General features: G+C 41.7%; 1 protein-coding gene across 5 annotated transcripts in view; it reads left to right on the plus strand.

Annotated features, from left to right (window-relative positions):
* Positions 1-14,623, plus strand: part of PLCB1 (phospholipase C beta 1) — a 746,723-nt gene that overhangs the window by 580,296 nt on the left and 151,804 nt on the right. For all 5 annotated transcript variants that reach the window (XR_012644898.1, XM_074989347.1, XM_074989348.1 and 2 more), the window contains exon 12: positions 2,481-2,563. Coding sequence is in view for 4 of the 5 variants with exons in the window: in XM_074989347.1 (XP_074845448.1) it covers positions 2,481-2,563 (83 nt within the window). In the remaining variant the exon portion in view is untranslated. The remainder of the gene's footprint in view (positions 1-2,480; positions 2,564-14,623) is intronic.

Here is a 14,623-nt window from a genome sequence, read left to right on the forward strand (position 1 = left end):
TCCCATCCCCTCATGGGGTTAGCGGCTTCGACGTCTCGCCGCCTATCATCAATGTTAACATCGAAATAGCACCCAACACATGTAGCCGTGACGGGCACTATTTCGAAGTTCGTGCTGCTACTTCGAAGTAGCGTGCATGTGTAGACATGGCTATAATATGCTTTCCTTGCACACACACAACTCCTACTGCTACCTGTACTGTTGTGAGAATCTAAGACAAGGATTGTGCTCTTGACTGGCACAAGTTTGCAGTGTAACACATGCTGTACCCTTCACCTGGACGTGAGTCACAGGTCTCTTAGACAGAACATTTCATAAACGCTACTCAGCCCTAGTCTAACACAAAATAAGTAATAGATTTATGCAATAGAGTTTATTTTTATTACTCTTGTGTAACCCACTTGCAGGTGCTCTTGCAATCTGTGCATGGAAGTGATGAATTCTAAAGGGAATTAAAAAATAGAACTCATAAATCTTCGAAACCTCTTTTTAAAAACAGAGCTAAACTAACCTTTCTGTAGCTCCTGGTGGGTGGGATTTTCAAAAGACCTAATGACTTAGATGCAAAAGCCATGCTGGCTTTCAGTGGGACATAGGTACCTAAGTCACTTAGGCACTAATAAAAATTCCCACCCGGGCTGCGTCTACACTTAGTAAAAACTTCAAAATGGACATGCTAATGGCCAAATTGAAGGATACTAATGAGGCACTGAAATGCATATTCAGTGCCTCATTAGCATGCCGACGGCCACGGCACTTCGAAAGTGACTCATAGGCATAAGGGGATTTCGATGTTGGTGGGGTCCTTTTGAAAAGGACCCCACTGTAGAAAAGCCAGTGGGAACGAACCGCAGCACTTTCGAAGTGCTGCGGTTGCTGCCATGTTAATGAGGTGCTGAATATGCGTTTCACTGCCTCATTAGTATTCTTTGATTTGGCCATTAGCATGGCCATCATTTGAAGTTTTTACTAAGTGTAGGCACGGCCCCATTGTCACAAATCTAAGGTGACCTCAGTGTTTTGTGATCTACCTGGGTGAGGAGGAAATGTCATCTAAATGAAAGCATTTTGTACTGTCCAGTATTTGCTGTTAGCTCTTATGAGTCATGAGACTTCTGACTTTATTTACTTATGTATAATTTATTTATCGGTTTTACTCCTGTAAAGGAATGTGTAAACAGAAACCTCTTGCTAGAGGAAGACTGACTCATGCTAGGCCCTGAGGAGCAAGAGTCCACATTTGGGAAAAAGGAAAAAACAAACGGCTTTTGAAGCTCCTCAGAGGTAGAGGAGTGAGACGTAATCTTGGTAGGGATGGGTTAATGATCAGAGTGCAAATAAAGTAGTTAAGTGTGTAATGTTTGCTATTTATTATAAGGGGAGAATGCGTGTATGCATATGTATATTCTCATATAGCTGTAGAATCTGTTCTTCAGCTGATATAGTCGTATTTCCATTGACCTCAGCTGAGGATCTGTTCAGTACAGTAGAGGTATAATTTGATTGTTTCAGAGTGGTAGCCATGTTAAGTCTGTAGTTTTGCAAAAACACACAGTCCTGTAGCACCTTAAAGACTAAAAGTTTCATTTATTAGGTAATGAGCTTTCTGATGAATTGGATGTTACCCATGAAAGCTCATTAGCTAATAAACAAAATTGTTAGTCATTAAGGTGTTAGACTGCTTGTTTTTTGTGAAGCTACAGACAAATATGGCTACCCCTCATATGCTAAAACAAGTTCATCTGAAAGCAGGTTTGTACTCCAAGAGAGAAATGTGAATTATGTCTAACAATAAATGCACTGATATGGGGATAAAATGGGTACACAGCTAAAATTAGTGTAATAAAATGATTCTTCCAGTAGAAAACACAATTGCCATCTTCAGTTAAGGCTGAAAGGCAGCTTTTACCAATGGCTCCATTTCTGAATAATAGACTTTATAGATTATTACACAGTAGGATGCTAAACCTCCATAGAACAGCCTTTTTTTATATTGTGTCTTGAAGACACTTCCCACATCAAACAAGAGGGGACTGAAAATGTGTGTGTCAGGGTAAACACAGGTTTTACAAAAAAAAAGAGAGAGAAGGTGCCACTTAAAAGATACCAAAGCCTTGTCAAATAAAATACGATTATTTTAATTTGTCAAAATAACCCATAAAAGGTATAGCTTTAGGCATGGAAACATGACCTGCAGAAAGTTCTACAATAAGCTATTAGTTCAGTTAGAGAGGCGTGAAAATGGCTCGAGTGAGATTACACTAAGCTTTTAACCATTTGAAGATGAGATTGTGGATCAGACTGCAAAAGCACATCCAGAGCTTCTCAGGTTGTTCACAATAAAAGCTCTGGGCATGGTTTTGAAAGGCACTGAGTTCTTTTGTGTTTGCTTTGCAGGGAGGTGAGTTAGATCAGGAACAAAAACATATCTCCTTTGGACAGAAGGAGTTTGTAACCAATATGTATCCTAATTTCTTTAGGAAGTAATAGAAGCTATTGCTGAGTGTGCATTTAAGACATCACCTTTTCCGATCCTCCTTTCCTTTGAAAACCACGTGGATTCGTAAGTAATTACAGTGTTACAATGTTTCTTATACAGTGTTTCAATGTCAAGATAAAAGATTATTTAGCATTTTTGTTATCATTGATTATCATCAGTCATAATCACTGAATTTGTCATCCTACTGTAGGCATTTAAGGTACTTAAACATGTGCATAATTTGAGATACTTGAGGTACTTGATTGATTTCAGTAAGATTACTCACCTGCTTAAAGTTAGGCACATGCTTAAGTACTTTAGTGAAATAGAGTCTTGCACGTAAAGAGGAATATTTTAATAACTATTGGGCACATTCTGTTATGGCACTCAGAGTGAATAGTATCTTTCTGTCCAAGTAGCCTGAGTGATTTTAGTAGGCTTACTCCTGGAGTAAGGTACTACTGGAGCAGAGTATGTGAAATTCCTATTGACAGTAAATATAACAAAAATTGAACCAAGAGAGCTCAAGAATATGCCCCATAGTGGCTACGTCTACACTAGCCCAAAACTTCAAAACAGCCATGCAAATGGCCATTCCGAAGTTTACTAATGAAGCACTGAAATACATATTCAGCGCCTCATTAGCATGCGGGTAGCCGCAGCACTTCGAAATTGCCGTGGCTTCCCGCCGCGCGGCTTGTCCAGATGGGGCTCCTTTTCAGAAGGACCGCGGCAACTTTGAAATCCCCTTTGAAATCCCCTTGAAGTGCTAGTTGTTTGGCTTGGAGAGATTTTCATTTAGAAATTTAGGTTAATGGTAACTTTTTAATTAAAAATGGTGAACGCAAAACAAAATATTTTGATTGGAATCAATTTTTTTCTCACAAGTTTGTTTGGAAAGATCTTCAAGATTCTATTTTCTGTACCTGTTGGGTTGGGAAAATTTTTCAAATCTTGAAAATTTTCCTGTTGAAGAAAAAAACATCTCTCCCATCCTCCCTACGTCCCCGCTGCCACACTCTAAAATATATACGATCAGTTATGGAGTCAGGAAAGATTTTGATACTCCTACCTTTTGTCCTGTTAGACTAAAATAAAATGAAAAAAGGATGGATTTGGTTACCAGTGAATACTAATGCACTATCTACACTGAATCACTGATCATAATTAATGTGGAGAAATGAGTACTTATCCTTCTTTTTGAGTAGAATTTAAGATTTCCCTCCCACCCCAAAAAAAAGAAAGAAAAAAAAAATCACATGTATCTCATGTCATTGCCGATTGACTCATACAGCACTGAAGCTATCCTGATTGTCGGACAGTCTTGCTACCATTTCCCCTCCAACCATCCTTCTTTGCACTGGAGAAAGAAATCAAGAACTCTGGAAGATCAGAAGTTTGAAATGTTATGTACAAGAACAAATTCAAAGGGTGGTTAATGGTAGCAAAAATGAGTGGAAGTGAGTCTGAGTTTGTCACTTTCACAATTGGAAACTGGAGAGATGTTCTGTTGGGGGGTTGGCCTACTTGATTTTACACCTGTTAGTTTCTTTTACTGGTAAACCCCTTTCTTCTGACTCTATTACAAATTGCGCTGGCTGAAACTCAATTAAACTTCTTATGTCTACCCACTAATGTATAACTTACATCACCTTACCCATCACATTTCAATCTGACCCATTGTCTCTAAGAATATGCTTGTCTTGGTCTTTATTCTTCAGATCTGTATTTTAAAACTATTGAACAACTTTGTATAGACAAGACAAATAAGGGAATCAGCATATGGACCTATTTATTTAGTATAACTGTTCAGATCAAAAGATAAAGCAGAAAGCATCAAGAAAAAGGTCTTTTCCAGAGCACCAACTTCCACTTTATTTTAGAGAAACAATCATGGCAAAAAAGAAAACACTTATTTTCAAAGTAAAATAAGTGTAAAAATGTCCTCAGAAAACTCGTATTCAGTTTTAATCACAACAGGATATAATGTGAAATTCCAGGACGATGGAAAATATAGAGCAGAGTTATCTCTGTGTTACTTCAGTTTTATGCCAATGTTATGCCATAGAAACCAACAGATATTCACTGTCATAAAACTGCAGTAACAGAGTGATGAATCAAGCCCTAGTTATACTATCTGCAGTGCTCTTTCATGTCTTGTGACAACAGTAACAAGTTATTAACAAAGGTTATTTGGGAAATCCAGGTCAGATTTGTTTTCTGTGGCATTAAGACTGATTAACTATTAGTATTTTTTGTTGCTAACTTTCTCCTTCAATAAATTATCTCATTTAATGTGTGTGGCTTCTAATTTTGCATTGGCCAAATACCATTTCCAGTTATTTGTCTGAATATTACAATTAGACTTCTGTTTCTTCCCAAGTTGCTACATAATGCGGCAGCTAGTCACGCCCATCAAAGAAACCCTCACCTAATTTCATGAAATGCTTCTACTGCCTTATGTTCTTATGTTCTTATGCCTTTTGATTTAGACGGAACATTATTTTTCTTAGGCTGTGTCTACACTACCACCCTCCTTCGAAGGGAGGACAGTTATTAGGGTGTTGGGAGTTTACGAATGAAGTGCTGTGCTGCATATGCAGCACTTCATTAAGCAAATCCCCCCCCTTCCCCCCCGTGGCAACTTCGAAGTTTTAAACTTTGAAGTACCTGCTCGCATGTAGCCGCAGCTCACCCGCTGGTACTTTGAAGTGCTGGGACAACTTCGAACTCCCTTTACTCCTCAATATTTTTTTTCCAAGAAGGATTTAACCCACATGAAATATAATTGCATGTGAATTAGCTCCCTGTTTACCTTATCACTAACCCAACATGTGGCATCAAAACTAGTGTGTCATTTTCAACGCGGACCTCTCTTTTGGCCCACATATTTAGATTATGCCTCAATCTTGCTGATTCTTTGTGCATCATGTCTCTGAGATGTTAGCTTTTCTCTTCCATCCAGGCAGCTAGAACACTTACTCAGGGTCCCATAATCTCATGTCTCAATTACTGCGGCCATTAATTCTCTCTGGCCTTGGCAAAAGCAATTTTGCCCTGTTCCTATCCATTCAGAGTGCTGCTACTGCATTTATTGGCCTAGCCTGAGGTTTTGAGCCTGTTTTCAATTCTTCCTTTGTCTCCTACTGCTCTATCACATCAAACATAAGTTGCTTTTATTCTCTTTCATGATCAGTCCCCACCCTGGCTATCATCTCTCTCTCACTGTTGAGCTGTCAAAGCTCACCTCTGATTGGTCCATGATGGCAATCTGCCTTGCCCACTCGTAACATTTTCAAACACGTGCCTTCATACCTCCCTTATCTGTTCATGTTAACTTGTTGTTTTTTGTCTCATATTGTAAGCTATTATCTTTTTTGTGTTTGTACAGCACCTAACACAGTTGTAACCCCAGCATAAACACTTTTGAAACATGGATCCAGATGGGATCCTAGTAATTACAGGGTGGCAAGCTTAACTTCAATACCAGGATGAAACTATAGCAAAAGAAAAAAAAAACCCAAACAAAAAAAACAAGAAATATGAGACACAGAGATGATGTTGAGGAAGAATCAACAGAGCTTTTAATGCAATGTCATGTCTCACAAGTCTGTTAGAATTCTTTGAGAAGGTCAACAGGCATGTGGACAAGGGAGATCTTGTGGATATAGTATACTAAGATTTTCAGAAAGCCTTTGACAAGATCCTTCAACAAAGGCTCTTAAGCAAAGCAAGTGGTGTCATGAGATAAGATAAAAGGTCCTCTCAGGGATTGCTATTTAAAAGACAAGAATCAAAGAGTAGAAATAAATAATCAGTTTTCAGAAGGGAAAGTCTGTTTTTAGAATAGCAGATTCTCCAGGGATTTGTTCTGGGACCAGAATTGTTCAACATATTCATATATGGTCTGGAAAACGGGGTAAACAGAGAGATGGTGGTGCTTGGAGATGATACGATATTACTTAATATTACTTAAGATAATTAAGTCCAAAGCAGACTGATGAGTTACAAAGTGATCTCACAAAACTGCTTGATTAGGCAACACAATGACAGATGAAATTCAGTGTTAGCAAGTGAAAAACAGTACACATTGAAAAACATACTATGCATCAAAAATCATCATCATCATCAACAACAACCACCACCATGGGCTCAGCACCTGTTGGTGTCTGATGCATCTCTCACTGTTTCCTTCCATCTTTCCCTGTCCAGGCATGGATCAGTCAATAATTGCCTGTTCTGTTCATTCCATCTGACACACCCAACATGTGGACTGTTGGTCTGACCCAGTATTGCCATTCATATGTTCTTTTGTAATGGCATCCTTGTCCATGACCAGAACTCCTTGGCTCTGGTGATGATAATAATAATAAAAACCGAACATCATTCCTGATTCCTTAAGGCATCCAGTATTATATGTAGGTTTTACAGTATATAAAGAAATTATAACTTCAAGATACACCATCTTTCAGTAGTTAATGTTGAGGTCAAAGTCAACAATGCTGAAAAACAACAGCTCTAAGAAATGGGTCTACAGAATAAAGGAGCAAACATGTAGAACCTTGAAAGCTTTGGAAAGGCCTCAGAAAGAGTGAAGACTTTGGAGTTTGAAGTGAGATTAGTATAAGGTATCTACAACTCTGCAGGCAGATACCACTATAATTTAAAGCATACTCATGACCTGGCAGCTGAAAGGTTGAGTAATCATTGGACAGTGTCCCTCTAAGATCAATTTTCAGATTAAAATTTAATTAAAGGCAAACTCACTTTGCTATTTTCTGGCTAGAAGTAGTATCACAAATGTGAGTAGATGTCACACTCTCTGGCATGGCTCGCGACCTTGAGTGTTTACCGAAGGGCAGATGCCCCAAACTGGCGGTGTGTTCTAAAATTAGATTTCATGAAGCCGGTAACAAATGTGAACTCCACAATCACAACAGCAGTCTTAGCGTGGAGTCATGGTCTCCTTTCACTCTCCAGCCTATCTTGCCTGGATTTTGTGATAAATGGTCACTTACACCAAAAATCCCACTACGTTCAGGTTGCTTCCAGTCCCAAAAAACCAGTCACTTGCTCTAGATCATCTGGTACCCTAGGTCTTATATCAAAGACAGCACCTGTAGCCAACCTTATAATAAACTACCAAAAGGCTTGTTAACTAAAGTTAAGAGTTATTTATAGGTTAAAGCAAGTATAGTCACAAATGAATTGTCATCTAAATCCTAAAAGTGATGGAGATGTAATGATCTGTGAATTCAAAGTATCCTTGAGCATGAAGGGATTTCTGCTTCAGTTTAGCATCTCTGGCCTTGTGAGCATCCAAACAACAAAGAGTGAGATGAAAACTTTCCCTGTGACTTTTATATTTCCTTCATTGTGACTTTTATATTTCCTTCATTCATCTTCCAAGACTACAGCATGAGCTTCCTTGCATGTAGCCTTTCCAAAGTGTGATGTGGCCATTAACCAATTTTGTATGGTGACATTTCTTGATGAATCACCTGACTTTGATAGACAGTGTGCTGGAGAGATGGGGCGGTGGGATTCCCATGCCTGGTCTCTCACATTCAAGCCAAACTTCTTCAAAGTTAGGAAGTCGGGCCAACAGATTATCTTTTTGCATCATTACAAGTGAAGATTAATGCGTGCAGCAACGTAAAAGTGTCTCACAGAGTTAAAACGCTAAATATAGTCTTATAAAACAAATACCCAGTGCTTTTTTTGTGCTGGTACTTGTCAGTACTGAATACCTGTATCTTGGCAACCCCGAGGCATGGGATTGGCTAGGAGCGAGGGGACAAGAGGAAAGAGCCAACTGAGTACCAGCTCCCTCTTTTTTTTCCTTTTTTTCTTTTTTTTTTTAAGCACTGCAAATGCTGATTTTCTGCAACACAACATACAGGTCAACTAGTCTGGCACTATGTTTGTACTTAGTTAACATCTGCGCTCTTGGCAAGAGCTGGCACCTGGTTTGCCAGAATCATAGTAGTGTTTGTAGCAAAGTTTCTTTTTCTGAATCCTCTTCATAGTCTTTCAGACCAGGGATTGGCAACCCCTGGCACATGTGCCATTCATGGCACGCAAGCCCATTTTGATCAGCATGTAGCAAGAGCTCAGCCCCGCCCCTCCTTATCCACATGCAGCAGGGGAGGGTGCCGGAGCACAGAACTGGAGCGCCAGCTGTGGGGCCCCTGCAGCAACATGGGGCCAGAGCTGGGGGGTGGGGCCAGGGCCGGGGACCCCCGAGAAGCTTGGCTCAAGGAGGATCTTCTTTGAGATTCAGGTGTGGTCTTATTTTATCAGTTTGCTCATTCCTAATATGAACCTAGTTTACAAAATATAATGTACTTAAATGTAATTCAAGGGTTATTTTCATTGCACCTTTACAGACATTTGCTCAACTTTGGAGTCTGAGTGTAGAAAAGAACATTTAATAAGAGGCAGAAAGGTCGATTAGCATAAGCTTGGGAAAACACCAAACCCAGAGTTCATAACCAATCCTCAAGTAAATGTCCCAGCTCAAATGCATTGAGCAATGTCCTTGGCCTCTCAGACTCACCAGTCCAATACAGTAAACAGCCAATCCACATACCCACTTACAACTTGATCCAGTCTGTGCGGGCACTGACAACTCATGCTGATGTATTCCCTCATGGAACCTGAGACAATGCCACCGTTGTGCTGGTCTGGCGTTCTGCTTGCTCCTACTGGCCATCCGCCAGTCGCGCTGTCCGCTGCTCTTCCTGCCGTCCATCTGCCGCTGCTCCTCCTACTGGCCATCCCCCAGTCGCACCATCTGCTGCTCCTCTTACTGGCCGTCCGTGCCATCCATCCACAGCTGGTCCTCCTACCGGCCAGCCGCCAGTCACGCCAGCCACTGCGCCTCCTACTGGCTGTCCACCACTCACACCGTCCATCCACCGCTGCTCCTCCTACTGGCCACCCACTGGTCGCTCCAGCTGTCCATCTGCTGTGGGTTTGGCCTGAGGCAAACCGTGTGATTTCAGCTCTTAGTAGCCTCAGCGGCCACTTGGTGATTTCAGCTCTTAATATCTACCAAAGTAGAGTCTCATAAAAACCACTAGAATCCAGCTCTATCTTTTAACAGGTGGGGAAGGCTAGTCAAACCAGGCTTATAACTACATGGTTAAGGCTTAGGCAGGGCCAAGGCACTCAACTAGCTGGTCCAACCCATATACCTCTCTTTCTGCTTTATAATGCTTTAAACCAGGGAGCCCAGTGTAATCCATGTCTTATGCAGTTATGATGACTGCCCTGTCCCCCACAATGACTTGGAGCATTGCTGAGATTTCACAATTCTTAGACTGAGTGTTAGCATAAATTGTGATTTTACAACGTGTTTACAATAGACAAAATGTCATTGCTTCCTTGCTACCCATCAGTCTTTGTTTGCAAAGTATCACACATGCACACTTTTGCATTCTCATGCAAATGATCTCTGGGAGACACATTCCTCCCAGCCTTCAGCAGCATTGTGTTCCTGCTGGCGCATTCCTTACATCTTACCCCCAGCCCAGAATTTGTCATCCCGGCAAATCACATTTCTGATTACACCATCCACGTGAATTCCCTTCTAAGGGTCTGAGAAAACCCACTATGGCTTCCACAAGCTTGTGCATCAGGTGAATTACATCCTCCCCAATCACTCCTGGTGCCTCATAAGTTAGTCTGTTTATGGGCTTTATAACTCTATCTCGCCTATTGAGCGTGGGCATAACAGGGGCTGTGGGAGCCGCCTCAGAGGACAGGAGCACGGGTGGCCCTCGCAAAGATTCTCTTTGTACTGGCATAGGCCCTTGTATCTCTTGCTCATCCACAGGGATGTCCTGGGCAAAAACATCTCTGTTGGCTAAATGAGGTGTATCTACACATGCTGGGTTCTCCTCCAGACTGCTTAAGTGTAACTCAAAATCCCATTTTCCCCAGCCCTTGCTCAACCCCCTCTTCCTGCGTGGCCCTGGTTCAACCCCCTCTGCCCTGATTCAACCCCCCCGAGCACATGCCCCATTTGAACACACCCTGCCCAAGTTCAAACCCACCGTGACCTCAGTTCACCCCACTGCACGTGCCCAGCTTACCCCCTGTACACGGCTCCAGCTCAACCCCCCACAGGGCCACATGTCCCCAGCTCAACTCCACTCCCCTGCCTCCCTGCAGCCCTAACCCACCCCAGGCTTAACCCCGGTGGCCCCCTCCCATGATCCCAACCACTGCGAGGCTTAACTCTCCCCAACTCCCCACCGCCCTGACCCCAGGACTTACCTTTCAGAAGGAGGTCCAAGGGCTCCTGCTGCTTCCCTGGCTGCAGAAAGTGCATCCGCCGGGGAAAAAGCCCCTCTCCCCCACAACTTATGTGAAATTTGAGTTATGCAAAGGTGCATGGGAACACAATTCTCTCATAACTTGAGGGACTACTGTATACACAAAAAAAAAACGGTTTTTATACGAAAGATTTCACAATATAGATAAAGATACAAATACCGGTTTCTGTATTTCTTGCTTAATATGTGTCAAATATGACTGAGCCAAAGTATGACATTCCTGCTGATTCTTGTAAATATTTTCTTTTGCCTTTGCAGCTTTTGGAGGTTTCTCTATTTCCCATTCTGCTGGCACAATTCCACACACTACAAACCATTACTGTATGCCTCAGCAGTCATAAAATATTAGTTCTTCACACACTCAGAACTGATAGGGTTGGATTTTTTTTGTGCACTCCTTTATATAAGATGTATTTAAAGACCTTGCACAGCCAAGCATGATATATTGAATTAGTCGTTCTTTATTTATTATTATTATTTTTTAGGAAAAGTCCTCACTGTTTTCCATAAGATTGATATATATATAGTTAGATGTGGGGTTCAGTGAGAATGCTATGATTTCCTTCTTATATGCTACTCCCAAGGATTCACTCTGAAGTGCTATAAGATTTCACAGTTGTGTAGGAGTGAAACACTCACTACCCCCAGACATCTGTGGCGTTTTTCGTGGTTGTGCCCTTTTAAGATCTAATCTGTGTATTTCTACATTTTAGATAAATGCAGGGTTTGGTTTAAAGGACAAGAGTTTGAACCTTATAGTGTCTATGAGTGTGGATCCATTAAAGATTCATAGCAGTTGAGAAAATTAAGATGAATTTGCCTAGAATAATTTCTCCTTGCAGGCGGGAGTTATAAAAAATTCCTACCCACCCAGCATCTCACTTTCCACAGAGCGCTAGGAGTGTTTTGTGCACCAGGTCTGTTTTGTGTGCTTGAAAAGGAGCTGCCAGTTAGATAACAACTGTAACATTCTATCTTCGCCCTCAAATTACTTCATTACCCATCAGCCCTTGGGGGTTTGTAGTTCTGTTTGCTTCCTAATCAGGTCTGCTGGTGCAGAAGGAGGAAAGAGAGGAACAGTGCTGTTACCCAGCCATTCTAAAGGGTCTGGGGCTACCACAGCAGCAGCCAGAGCCCCATGTGGGCTGTCTAGGGGAGGCTAGCACTAGTCCTGCCCCTTCCTCCCAAGGCCACACCCCTTCCAGGGGTGGGGAATCAGAGCCTCCACCCCTGCCTTGCCCGGGGTCCTGGTGAATCTGTTGACTCCACTGCTCCTATTCATCTTCTTAATTTTGTGTGTATTAGTTTGTTGTAGAACTGGAGGGGACCTTGAGAGGTCATTGATTCCAGTCCCCTGCCCTCACACCATCCCTGACAGAATTTTTTTTAAATCTAATCTGTCCCAGATCATTGAAGGACCCCTCAAGGACTGAATTCACAACCTTGGGTTTACAAGGTCAATGTCCTAACCACTGAGCTTAATCTTCTGTCTGAATCTGAAGTTGGGGGTTAACTTCTTTGCAGAACTGGCTAAATTCAAAAGAAAACATTAATAAAATAATTCACTGTTTAAAAATGGAGCAACTTAAAACCTGTCGTAGTTCGGTGGAATCATTTAAAATCTGCCGACACCTGAAGTTGTTACTGTTTTAACCCCATGACTGCTAGAGATGGAATCACACAAATGGGAGCATTGCAGAACTTTGAGAAATTAAGATTCTGAGTTAAATGGCATCCAGAGTTGGTCCCATCTCTGATTCACTCCTCATGACACCAGCTTTCTTGCCATTACCTCATACACCGCTGGAATGCAATGGGTAATTAATAATTCTAACAAGAGGGCAACAGAATGGGGTGTTCAGTAATGCAATTAGTGTATATTGCTGAACTGTCAGTTTATCCAAATATGTTTGGCTAGATTCTCGTTTACAACAAAGCCCTTTCACGCTGCCCCAGTGGTACAATAGGTCTTTAATGTAGATGCATGAGTTTATTTCTGTTTGTAAATGATTAGTCAAGAAGTAGATTAAAAAAATTTCCTGTCACCATGGTACTTGCACTTTCAGCTAAAGCTGGCTGGGAAATTTTTGACGAATGTTTTTTCATCAAAATCAAAACTGTTCCTGAAACTGGGTGTTGGCTGATCAGTGATCCAACTTAAAAAGTGTTGGGGAAGAAGAAAATTGGCTTCTGTATTTTCAAGCTAAAAAAATTCTGTTTTTCTATTCAAAATGACTTTAAAAAGGGGGTTAGAAAAGAAAATAAATCAAAATTGAAAAAGGAATGTTTCAAAATTACTGAAACAAAATGGCTGTGTCTACACTTGTCCAAAATTTTGAAAGGGCCATGCTAATGGCCAAATTGGAGAATACTAATGAGGTGCTGAAATGAATATTCAGCACCTCATTAGCATGCCGCTGGCCGCAGCACTTCAAAAGTGCTGTGTTTTGATCACATGCCACTCATCTACGTGGGACCCTTTTCGAAAGGACCCCACAAACGTCAAAATCCCCTTATTCCTATCCCCTTTCGAAAAGGGCCCTGCATAGACGAGCCGTACGCGTTTGAAACATGGCACTTTTAAAGTGCTGCGGCCAATGGCATGATAATGAGGTGCTGAATATTCATTTTGGCACCTCATTAGTATTCTCCAATTTGGCCATTAGCATGATCCTTTCAAAATTTTGGCCAAGTGTAGACACAACCAATGTTTCAATGTCCTAGACTGAATTGGAGAGGGTTGTTTAAGAATATTTTCTAGATACCAAGAAAACTGTACATATGCCCATTTCCCAACAAAACAAATAAACTCTATCAGCCAAAGCAGATTTATGTCATTGATAGAAGATTTATCTGGCATTGTTCAAATCGTAAGTTTTGTTTTCCTTCATTTAATTCATTGTTCTCAGGTGGGGCTGAGGATGAAGGGTTCAGTACGCAGCTGCACTAGGGAGAGAGGAGAACCCCAGCCTTATCTCAGTGCAGCAGCTTAGGGCCAGGTGAGGAAGGCCTGTCCATGTCCACTGCAGCAGGCACATCTCCTGGCTGGGGAACAGACAGACACACAAACAAACTCTCAGAAATATACAGTAGATGGCTGTTCCTTTCTCCACCCTGCCCCCTGCTGGTCCAATGGATTATAGGTGTCCCAGTCCCCATCTGTGGCCCACTGCTGCCCCTGGTGGTCATTCTGCAGTAGAACCATCCATCCTGCCTGACCCTTCCCTTTCCGTTTTATGAGAAACATTCAAACTCCAGGAACGTGCCATTGTCCTGGCCCAGCCAAACACTTTCATTGCTTTAAGTTATATGAGAGGAAGCTCCATACCGAATTTGGTGGTCCTAGCTCTTGCTGTTCAGGTGTTCTTGAACAAATAGACTCACAGACATACCAAGTTTCTATAAAATGTATACCCATTGTACATCCCATAGAGTTGGAAGGCCATCAGGTCTAGTCCCCCATGCTCACAGCAGAACCAATCACCATCTCTGACTACCTCCCCATCTAGCCTGCCCCAGACCCTTAGAAGGCCACCTCAAAGATTGAGCTCACACCCATGAGTTTAAAGGTTAGTGCTCAATCCACTGAGCTATCTCTCAGTAAGTGAGTGTACACAAAATAGGTCTCTTGCCAACCAAGCTGTGGCAGCAGAAAAAAATCACGCGTTATATCTGCAAATTTTCTAATGTAGAGTTGGCTGTAGGGTGACCATGTCTGAGAAAGTTTCCAAGTGATTCTGTGCAAGGTGTTTTCAGTGCCTTTAAAAAGGAATATCCCCTTTCCTTTTTTTATTTCTTCTAC

Source organism: Carettochelys insculpta, chromosome 3 (assembly GCF_033958435.1).
Source record: "Carettochelys insculpta isolate YL-2023 chromosome 3, ASM3395843v1, whole genome shotgun sequence".
Taxonomy (NCBI): domain Eukaryota; kingdom Metazoa; phylum Chordata; order Testudines; family Carettochelyidae; genus Carettochelys; species Carettochelys insculpta.